Source organism: Elephantulus edwardii, unplaced genomic scaffold (genome assembly GCF_000299155.1).
Source record: "Elephantulus edwardii isolate Elephantulus edwardi_28Jun2011 unplaced genomic scaffold, EleEdw1.0 scaffold00013, whole genome shotgun sequence".
Lineage (NCBI taxonomy): Eukaryota > Metazoa > Chordata > Mammalia > Macroscelidea > Macroscelididae > Elephantulus > Elephantulus edwardii.
Window position 1 is genome coordinate 1,347,668 of NW_006399763.1, and position 11,543 is coordinate 1,359,210.

General features: G+C 41.1%; 1 protein-coding gene across 1 annotated transcript in view; it reads right to left on the reverse strand.

Annotated features, from left to right (window-relative positions):
- The window catches only part of LOC102874102 (transmembrane protein FLJ37396-like), a 52,154-nt gene that overhangs the window by 21,079 nt on the left and 19,532 nt on the right, over positions 1 to 11,543 (reverse strand). Inside the window, exons 4-6 of the mRNA XM_006881230.1 lie at positions 9,889 to 10,010; positions 3,183 to 3,411; positions 1,074 to 1,276 (exon numbers count right to left, since the gene is read on the reverse strand). Coding sequence (XP_006881292.1) covers positions 1,074 to 1,276; positions 3,183 to 3,411; positions 9,889 to 10,010 — 554 coding nt within the window. The remainder of the gene's footprint in view (positions 1 to 1,073; positions 1,277 to 3,182; positions 3,412 to 9,888; positions 10,011 to 11,543) is intronic.

Here is an 11,543-nt window from a genome sequence, read left to right on the forward strand (position 1 = left end):
TGAGATGGATTGATTCAGTGACTGGGGTAATCGGGATGGGTGTGTCGGAGGCAGTGTGGTTGGCGCAGGATAGAGCAGGGTTTAGGGCTGTTGTGCGTAGGGTCGCTATGAGTCGAAAACGACTCGACGGCACATAACAACAACAACAACATGTCTTTGGCATCTCAAAAACTTTTATGAGATGAAATGTTATAAGCCAATAATGGGCATGTGATTAAAATGAAATTAGCTAAATGGAGATGACCTTCGGGTGTTCATGTTCTTGTTATGTACTATAGAGTTGGAACTGGCCTATAGCTGACCCTCCAGCGGGTTTTCAGAGGCAGTAAATCATATGGGAGGAGACTACCCATTTTGCCCGGGAGCAGCTGGTGGCTCTGAACCTTGTATGTCATAGAAGCTGTAAATATAGCAGCTGACATACTAAATCTGTTTTGTGTAAATGAAGCCATGTTAAGTGAACTAGCCTTTCCCACTTCTTTCTAGCCAGAAGTTCTTTTTTTCTCCCTTAGTGATTAGTATAGTAGTTGCTCTTTCTGATTAAGATATATAATAGCCATCTGGAACACCAACACCAGAGGCCCACAGAATGAGATTAGCTCATTCTTAACTGGTGAAGATAAGAGACGAATTAAAGAAGTGTTGCCCTTAGAGTTTTTTCAGTCCTTTGGAATGTACACATTGTACGACTCCCCGCTTGCGTGCACAATTTAGCTGCTCGCTCACTGCATGTTTTCGTTTAAGCTTGTCCCAAGAAACCAAAAGCAGTGCAGACTTTGGAGAGCTGCTGAAGGTTCTGTCTTTCTCCTGGTGGTGTTTACACCTCTCTTTATCTCTGAATCCTGAGTTGATTAACTGGACTATGTGACTTCATGAATACAAACCTAAGATTTTAGGTGATTATGCTAATAGGAGCATCCATCCTGTTGGAGTGACCAGAGAGGTATGTGGGGAAGTGGGAAGAAGAGAAGGAAGTGAGGTGATCACTTTAGACATTTAGAAAGTTCAAAGACCAGACTTGTACACAAGGAGACCCTGGGTCCTACCCCAGGCTCCCCAGGGTCCCTACTGACCGAGCTAAGTGTGCGCTCTCCAGACTCATTTCTATCAAGCGGTGGCGGAGGGTCAACAGTTCCAGGAGTCTGGAAAAGGTCTCCAAAAGCAGCGCATGAAATTCCTGGCCCTGCTTCTGTCCTTCGACGGCTGAAGACTTGAAGGCAAGAAGGCCTAGATCCACCACAAGAAAGGGGTCTCCCATCACTTTAGCTGAAAACAACTGAAAGGCAACAGAGTGCGTTTTCAAACACACAAAAAAGTAAAAAGCAAATACATGAAACAGAAACATATAGTCTGCACACAAGACATTAGCTAGTAACTATTTGGAAGAATATTTAATCTCAGTAAAGAACAAAGAAATGCAAATGAAAACAGCAGTAGCTAGACCGCCACCTTTTATGTCTAAGTGTATCTTAACACATGTTTGCACATAATATAGGGCAGTGTAAGATTGTCAGTATTTTAATTGGCACAATTATTTGAGAAAGCATCTGTAGATATGTACCCAAAGATTCTCAAATTTTCTTTAAAGTCTTTTAAGTACAATTAATTCCCCTTCTAAAAAATACATCAAAATGAAGTCATTAAAAGTAAGGGAAATTTGCATGAAGATATATACCTCATGGTATTTAATAAAATCATGTAAACTTGGAAGCCACTGGACTGTCCATCAAGAGGCAAATGGTTAAGTAAGTTATAAATCATTAGCTAAAGGAGATAATATTACCTAAAGGTAAAGACAAAGACATGGTATTAATATGGGGCAGGAAATATACCCACTTTTGAGAGGATATTAACTGAAACAGGAAATCATAATGTACTGAAGAGACAATAACAACTGTGTAAACCAGACATAAAACTTCTTAAATTCACTATTAGTAAATGAATGAAAACTCATACTGTTTGCAAACTTTCACTAGAATTACAATTTAAAAAAACTAAGAGCAACATAAAAGGCAAAAGAAAATGCTTAGATTAAAAAAAAAGAATAATATGTTTAAGTGGTTCTATTAAAAATTATTTTCCCAATTTTTGTTAAAGTCCTCTGAATTTTATATTCTTTTGATCAATTTAAAATGCAATTAAATTTTAATTTGGACAAGAAAGTCAGACTGACCCACAGAGAAACTATCTTTTAACAGCTGGAAAAAGCAAGCCTGTTGCTGTCAGGTGGCATTGACCCATAGTAACTCACAGCAAGGTAGGAGAGATGGCGCTGCCATCTGTATGCAAGCAGATTGCCAAATCTTTCTTCCATAGAGTGGCTGGTGGATTTGAACTGCTGACTTTTAAATTAGCAGATGAGCACTTTAACTTGTGCCACCAGGGCAGTCAGGGCCATTGGAAGCTTGTCAGTGATACAGTAACTGTATGCACAGAGTAGTGTTGAAGTGAGAACTCAAGCTTATCATGAAAGCCTTCACAGAAAAAGGTGGGGGAATTTAAATTCCAAACACAGCATAGACATTATTAGGCCACAGTACAAATCTCAGACCATTACAAGCTGGAAGGAGCTTTAGATATCATGGTGCTCACCTCCCCGCAGACACACAAAGGCAAGTGAGACTCAGGATGAGGAACTTCCTTAAAGCCACACAGCTCACATAGTGAGTTAATGGCTCGAGTGGACTCAAATTCAGGCTCCCGACTCTCCACTCCTTGTTTTGTCCCCCCCCACCAGAAATCAATTCAAATTAAAAAGAGTAAAAATATCCAACAACAACAGAACAAACCCTTTAAAATGAGCAAACCTGAGCTAGATTCTTGGTGGTGTTGGTAGGAGGAAGGGAAGGGTGGGAGAATGGGAAAGGATGGGTAGGTGGGAAGAAAATAAAAACATGGCTAAAGTAGGAAAAAACCCACCCCAATCCAATTCAGAAAACGTTTCACACATCTATATACATTCTCATTTTCTTTTTAAATGGTAGTAGCATCTTTATAAACCATAAACCGATGGGAGAAAAGTCACATATAAGTGTTGGCAAGGCCTGTGACTATGATCTGTTTCTGACCAAATGGGGGAAATTGAGCCAAAGAGAAAAAACAAAACTAATTAGTAACATCTGCGAAGAAACACTGTCGTTAACTGTGGGCCCAACTTCCCCATTCAGAGAGGAAGAACTTACATCTCTCTGGAGCTGTGCACTGTACCAGGCCTGGGGTTTGGCCAGGTTAACCCACACATCCAGGGCGGTTCGCAGCAGGCGATTCTCCAGTTGGGCGACGCCGCTGGCTGAGGCAGGTCTGCAGGTGCTGCAGGAGGCCTGGAGAAGATGCTCCAGGGCTTTGGGGATGAGTGCTGCCAGGCCCAGAGAAGGGTGGAACTCCAGCAGATAAATGTTTTTCAGTGCTGGGCTTGAAGGAGAGGAAAATTTAACAACTGTTTTAAACAGGGAAGAATTTGATATGTTTCCAAAGATATTTAAATTAAAAAAAATTTTTTTTAAAGACCAGTAAAACAACTCCTATGATTCAGAGCATTCTAAGAAACTAGGAGCTCAAAGAGGACACCAAGGCCAAACAGGAAATTTAGATAGGTGACATGAGATGCTGCTTGCTTTAACATAAACCCATTTAAAATCAAGGTGCAGAAGAAAATATATTCAAAGCCCAAAAAGAAGACTCAAATTGTATCTAGTAACCATAGCAACACTTTAGATATCTATATTTAAGTTGCTTAGTGTTAGAGACCTCTCCAACGTGCTGAACAGCAATGATGTCACTCTGGAGATTAAGGTGCACCTGATATAGGCCTTGGTCATTGCAATCACTTGCTATGCATCAGAGAACTGGACAATGATTAGGGATGATTAAGGAGAATTGATGCCTTTGAGCTGTGGTGCTGGAGAAGAGTATTGAATATACCACGGACTGCTAAGAGAATGAACGGGTTCATCCTGGAGAGGGTTAAACCAGGTTACTCCTTGGATGCAAGGATTCTGAGGCTTCATCTGGCACACTTTGGACATGTTGCAAAGAGGGACTGGTCCTTGGAGAGGCACCTCATGTTTGGGAGGGTGGAGGGACAGAACAGGAGAGGAAGACCCTCTATGAGATGGATTCATTCAGTGACTGGCATAATGGGGGTAGGTGTGTCAGAGGCAGTGAGATTGGTACAGGATAGAGCAGTGTTCAGAGATGTTGTGCATAGGGTCACTATGAGTGGCAGGCGACTTGATGGCATGTAACAACAACAATAACAGTGGTAAAAAGATGTGTTGACAACCCAAAGGCAAGTGGTTTGAATCTGCTGTTGCTCTGTGAGATTTACAACCTCAGAAAATCTGCTGTAGGGTCAGCAATGAGTCCCTTCCTACATGAAGGCACTTAGCAAAAATGAATAACATTATTTGAAAATAAAATTACTTAAAAGTGCTTAAACACAAAATAAGAAATAATTTTCATGGCTACTTGTTTCTTCTCAGAGTCAGCCACAGCTTGCTGTGATCCACACAGTCAAAAGTCTTTGCATAGTCAATGAAGCACAGAGACATTCTTCTGGTATTCTTTGCTTTCTCCTAAGATCCAGCTGACATGACCTATAATATCCCTAGTACCACGACCTCTTCTAAATCCAGCCTGCACATCTGGCAGTTCTCTGTTGACATATTGTTCCAAACGTTTTTGGATAATTTTCAGCAGAATCTTGCTTGCATGTGATATCAATGATATTGTTCGATAATTTCCACACTCTGTTGGGTCACCTTTCTTTGGAATGGGAACAAATATAGATCTTTTCCAGTCAGTGGGCCAGCTGGCTGTTCTCCCGATTTCTTGGCACAACTTAGTGAGCACATCCAGACCAGTGTCTGCTTGTTGAAATATGTCAATTGGTATGCCATCGACTCCTGGAGCCTTGTTTCTTGCCAGTTCCTTCAGAGCAATTTGAACTTCCTCTTTCATCACCATAGGCTCTTGCTCATATGTCATTTCATGAAATTCTTCTGTGTCAGCCAATTCCTTCTGATACAGTGACTCTGTGTATTCCTTCCATCGTCTCTTGATACTTTCTGGATCATTTAATATACTGCCCAAAGTATCCTTAAGTATTTGGGGCATGTTGCAAGGAGGGACTGGTCCTTGGAGAGGGGCATCATGTTTGGCAGAATGGAGGGGCGGCGAAGGAGAGGAAGACCTTTGATGAGATGGATCGATTCTGTGACTGGAGCAGTGGGAATAAGTGCATTTGAGACGACTAAGTTGGCACAGGATAGAACAGCATTTAGAGCTCTTGTACATAGGGTTGCTATGAGTTGCAAGCGACTCGATGGCACATAACAACAACAACTTGTTTCTATTTTTCATCTGCATTTGTATTTCTTCTTTCCTCAAATGTAATGGACAAAAACAATTTTAAAAACACTTTATATTGGTTTGCTAACGAAGTTTGTATACATTGTGTTTCACACTATTCTTTATTCACCTTGTGTTTCATACTATGATTCCCATACAAACATTCCCATTATATTTTATAAAATCAATCACCATTAGACTAGCCCACCTTTACCCTGTCTTTTCAGGTCTCCCCTTGATCTTTCTCATTTCCTTCCTCCACCTCCCTCAACCCACCAAATTGTGCACCTTTGTGATTTTTGCTCCTACCAATCCTCACCCCTCTACCTGTTATCCTTCTAGACAAAAGCAGTGGATGTGAGGATGTTATATTTTATTAAGCAGATGAAGTCAGAAACCATAAGGGGCTTGGCTCTGGATTATTCCTTTGGAAAGAAAAGATACAACACTAGTCAAGGTTTTTTTCTTTACCTACATAGTGCTGAAGAATAGAACTGTCTCTTTAAATCGATAAAAAAGGGGATATATCTAAGTCTTGAGTCTTACTATATAGCTCTAAATCTGGGAAAGATTCTTATCAATGAAAGAACATTTGCATTTGAGACTAATCTGACAGATTTTAGTATTCATAGCTCTAACGTGTTCTGGCAAAAATTATTTCCTAAATTATGGATTCTAGCCATAGCAGGACACACACAGAAGGAATCAGCCTTGGGAAAGGTCTATGGAGAAAATTCAGTTTTATGCCTGGGCTTTCTCAATAGGTTAGAATCTCAGCTATGTACTCTGCCCATTCCAATATAATCCTACTGCACAAAGCAATGATTATTTTGTTGTTGAATATCTTCCTTTACTACTGGACTGGGCCCTCCACAGGAACACAGGGCCATGCCTCTGTTGTTGACTCCCATGTTCCCAGGTCCTAAGACAGCACCTGGTACATATAAACATCTGTGGATGTTCAAAGAAGCTGGACAATCTCTCTACCTACTTGGGAGGGGACTGAGAGAGATTATCCTTGAGTGGTACAGACAGTTCATACACTTGATTGCTAATCAAATGATTAGAGCTTCAAGTCCATGCAGAGGCTCCTTGTGAGAAAGGCCAGGACTTCTATTTCCAAAAAGAAACCATTGCAAACCTTATGAAGCTGAGTTCTACTCTGACCCACACTGGGTCACCATGACTTGACCTTGATTGTGACCTTATAAAAGAGATTGTGATCTGTGACCACATAGACCACGGACTTGTCACCCCATTTCCTAATATGCTGTGCCCTCAAAGGCTGAGAGAATGGGGAAGGACGATCATATAACATGTCAATGAATGACATAGTAAATATCCCTTTTCACCTCTGAGTAGAATCGTAAAACTTAGCTGCTCCTTGAAAGGGTGGTAGTCACATAGGATTTTTTCTTTCTTTCTTTGGAGAGTCTGCAGAAATCTCTTTGGTGACTCTTTTTAAAATAAAAAAAAGAACAACACTTCTTTGAGAAAATATTTAAGATTATGGACTTACATGGCACAAAACCAGGTAGTATTTTAAGAGAGATTGCTTGTTGGTTTTTTAAAATTTCTCAAGAAAATGAAGATTCTGTACTTAATGACACAAGTTTAAGCTGGACTTTATGAAAAAGAAAGTGGCATAGGGATTGGAGGAAGAGTCATCAACCATCTGTGTTATGCTCATTGAAACTGAGGAGGACTTGAAGCATTTACTGCAGAAAATCAAGGGCTGCAGCCTTTAATGTGGATACCAAGAGGACAAAACTCCTCACCTCTGGACCAGTAGGCAGAATAATGACAAATAGAGAAATGATTGTAGTTACATCTTGCTCAGATCTATGATCAATACCTTTGGTGCCAGTAGTCAGGAAATCAAAAGATGAGTTGCATCAGGAAAATCTGCTGTGAGGAACCTCTCCAGAGTACTAAAGGACAAGAATGTCAGTCTAGAGAGTAAGGAGTGTCTGATCCAGGCCATGGTCTTCTCAATTGTTTGCTACTCATCTGAGAGCAGAACAGTTACTAAGGATAATAGAAGAATCAATGCCTTTGAGTTGTGATATTGGAAAAGAGTATTGAATATCCCTTGGACTGCCAAAAGAAAAAACAGACCTGTCTTGGAAAAAATGCAACCAGAGTGTTCCTTGGAGGCAGGATGGTAAAGCTTCATCTCATGTATTTTGGACATGTTGTTAGGAAAGGCTATTCCTTGGATGGGAACATTAAGCTTGAAAAGATAGAGGGTCAGTGAAGGAGAGGAAGACCCTCAATGCAAAAGATTGATACAGTATCTGCAACAGTAGGCTCAAAAGTGGCTGGGATGATAAGGGATGGCACAGGATAGGACAGGGTCCAGATCTGTTGTCCATAGGGTCACTAAGAGCTGACATGACTTGGGGGCACTTAACAGCAACAACTATCCTAGTTATTCAGAGGGGCCTGTCTTTGGAAAAGGGCATCATATTCAGAAAAGTAGAGGGGCAGCAAAAGAGAGGAAGACCCTCAACAAGACGGCTTGACACAGTGACTGCAACAGTGGACTCAAGTGTGGCTGTGAGAAATTATAAGGACGGTACATAGGGCAGGGTTCAGATTCGTTGTTTACAGGGTCACTTTGAGTTGTAGTGGACTCACTGGCACCTAAGAACTACAGCATTCTCCTAGTGGGTAAGGAGTTGTGTTGCCAACTTAAAAGCAAGTGATTTGAATCTATCAGCTTCTTTGTGGAGAAAAACAGGTAATCTCAACCCATGCAATTACAACCTCTGAAAGCTTGTTGGAGGGTCAGCAAAGGGGGAGTGAGTGACTCTTTATTGATGTAGGAACAAACTATTGGTGCTCAGGTGTTAACTGAAAGTTTGCCAGAGGTGGTTTGGAAGAAATACCTGGTGCTTAACTTCTGATAAATCAGCCACTAAAAACTCTACGGTGTACAAGTTTCCACTTTGGCACACATGGGATCACTATGAGTCAGGATTGACTTTAAGGTTGTGTTGTGAGGTGCCACTGATCGAGTAGAACTCATAGCAACCCTATGAACCCTGTCCTATCCTGTGTCATTCTCACAGTCTCTGACACACTCAAACCCATTGTTGAATCCACCTGGTTGAGTGTCTTCCTCTCTTTCATTGTCCCTCCCCCTTTTCAAACATGATTTTCCTCTCCAAGGAATAGCCGAGCCTAGCAACACGCTAGGAGAGATGAAACTTCATCATCCTTGCCTCCAAAGAGTGCTCTGGCTGTACCTTCTCCAGGACATACCTGTTTATTCTTTTGGCAGCCCATGGGATAATTTAGCACTCTTCTCCAATACCACAGTTCAAAACCGTCAGTTATTTTTCGGTCATCCTAACTCATTGTCCAGTTCTCCGCAGCAAAGTAAGTGATTGACAAGACCGTGGCCCTAATCAGGTGGACCTTAGTCCTCAAACTAACATCTTTACTCCTCAAAATTTAGAGAGGTCCCTGATTGAAGACTTTCCAGTAAAATATATCTCCTGACTGCTGGTGCTAAGTATATTCATTGTGGATCCAAGTAAGATGAAGTTGTTGGCAGGTTCAGTCTTTCCTCTGTCTATCATGACGTTGTTTATTGACCTAGGGGTGAGAATTTTTGTCTCTGTGGTGTTGAAGTACAATCCATATTGAAGCTTCAGTCTTTGATCTTTTGTAGTAAGTGCTTCAAGTCTTTCCTCACTTTCAGCAAGTCAGGTTGTGTCAGCTACATAATGAAGGTTAGTGGAGAGTCTTCTTCTAATCTTGATGCCACATTCTTCTCATAGAGTCCAGCTTCTTGAATAATATGCTCAGCATACAGATTAAATAGGTATTGAGAAAGAATATAACCCAGATGCACACGTTTTTTAATTCTAGGTCATGTAGAGTTCCCTTGCTCTGTTAGCACAACAGCTTTTGATCTAGGTATAGGCTCATTTGAGCACAATTAAGTGTTCTGGGATTCCCATTCTTCCAAATGTGAGCCATAATTTGCTATGATCCACACAGTCAAATGTCTTTCATAGTCAACAAAGCACAAATAGACTTTCTTCTGGTATTCTTCACTTTCAGCTAGGATCCATCTGACTATTCAAGCTGACTTAACAGTTAATTCACCAGGATACTGTAAGAATGTTTTCTATATTAGTACTGGGACCCTCTTGGCAAGAAGCTGTGCTGCAATCACAAAGGCACGTGGTTCAAGGCCACGAGTTGCTCCACAGGAGAAGGATGGGCAATCTCCTCCCATGCAGTTAACTGCCTCTGAAAACCCTCTGGAGGGTCAGCTACGGGTCAGTTCCAACTCTACTGTGCATAACAACAACAAAAACACTCTTTATAACTTATAAAGCAATCAGATATTGTATATATGAATCCCTCTTTTATGCTCACGTATATGAGTTTATGGCTTTTATACTCAGGTCTTCCATCTCCAATTATTTAAGTGGTACTTTTAAGGATATGTTTATATTTAATATTATATCCATGACTTATCTGGAAGACCATGCAAAATACTTAAAACCAACATCGGATTACCTGCTATTGTTGATGGAAATAAGTTGTTTGCAGATTATGTTAAGGGGAAGTCCAAAAGTATTGCTCTCATCTGAGTGTCTTTTTCTCCAAAGCCTCTGGACATACTCCCTCTGACACTCTATCTAGAAATGTAGCACAAAAGTGAAAATTAGAAAAGTTTAACTTTCCCATGGATGTGAGTAATGAGTCTCGGCATTGCATGGTCCATTTGTTTCTGTTCATGACTCATTGTCACCCTGACATTGTTTTAGGGATCCACCAGCAACTGACCACCCTGATCTCTCAGTCTGTACCAGGGGTCAGCCCAGGAAAGTAAAGGCAATAACTTTCAGATGATTTTAAGAGGCAAAAGGAAACTTTTCTGCCAAATGATTGACTGCTTTTAAAAAATTCTAACCAGGCTGAAGGTAATAGCCTTGCTATATTCTTACTTCATACTATTAGCCTCCCCCAGAGGACATACAATATGATTGCTTCCTTCTGTGTCCTGAAAACAGTTATAACATTTTAAAAATAATGACTACAACTTATGCACTCATGTTTCGAAAGGTATCACATTAGTCCTTTCTCATTGCTGATAAACTCTATGATCTAGTTTAAAATGGAGATTAAAAATTCCTTGTGGACTGTTAAATGCAGTTGGGCTTGGAGCCCACTCTTCCAATCAAATCCCTTGCTGTCGAGTCAGCTCTGACTCATGGCAGCTCCATGTGTTACAGAGTTGAAGGGCTCCATAGGGATTTCTTTGGCTCTCATTTTCACACAAGAAGATTTCCAGCCCTTTCTTTCAGGGTCCTGCTGTGTGGGTTTGAACTACCAACCCCTACTTAGGTCAGTAGTCAATCATAAACCATCCAGATGCTTAAGACCAAAGGTATGCTTGGAATTCAGCAATGCAAATGGCTTTCTAAGTAAACCAACTGCCCCTGAAAACCCTAAGTCTGGATTTGTGGTGACAATGAAACACTTAGTTCCAGTTCTACATCATGTTTCTCAACCTGTTCTCACACATAAACTTCTAAGCCCAACTGCTCCACAAGCTCCTCCATGGGAGAAAGATAGGCAGTCTCCTCCCATGTGATTTACACCAGCCTGAAAACCTGCTGGAGGAAGTAATTTCCAACTCAACAGCACATAACAATAATGATCTGCTGAGAGGTCAGAGGTTCAAATCTATCAACTGCTCCTAGGAAGAAAAATAGGTAATCTCCTCCTGTAGAGACTTACAACCTCAGAAACCCAATGGAGAGTCATTGTTGTTGTTATGTGCTGTCAAGTCACTTGCGACTCATAGCAACCCTACATACAACAGCCCTAAACCCTGCTCTATCCTGTGCCAATCTTGTTGTCTCTGACACACCTACCGCCATTACGCCAGTCACTGAATGAATCCATCTCATTGAGGGTCTTCCTTTCCTGTGCTGTCCCTCCACCCTCTCAAGCATGACGCCCCTCTCCAAGGACTGGTCTCACCTTGCAACATGTCCAAAACTTCAAAATCCTTGCCTCCAAGGAGCAGCCTGGTCTCATCCTCTCTAGGACTAACTTGTTTGGTTTCCTAGTAGTTAATGGTGTATTTAATACTCTTCTCCAGCAACACAGTTCAAAGACAAAAAAATCTCCCCCTATCATCCCTAGTCATTGTTCAGCTTTCT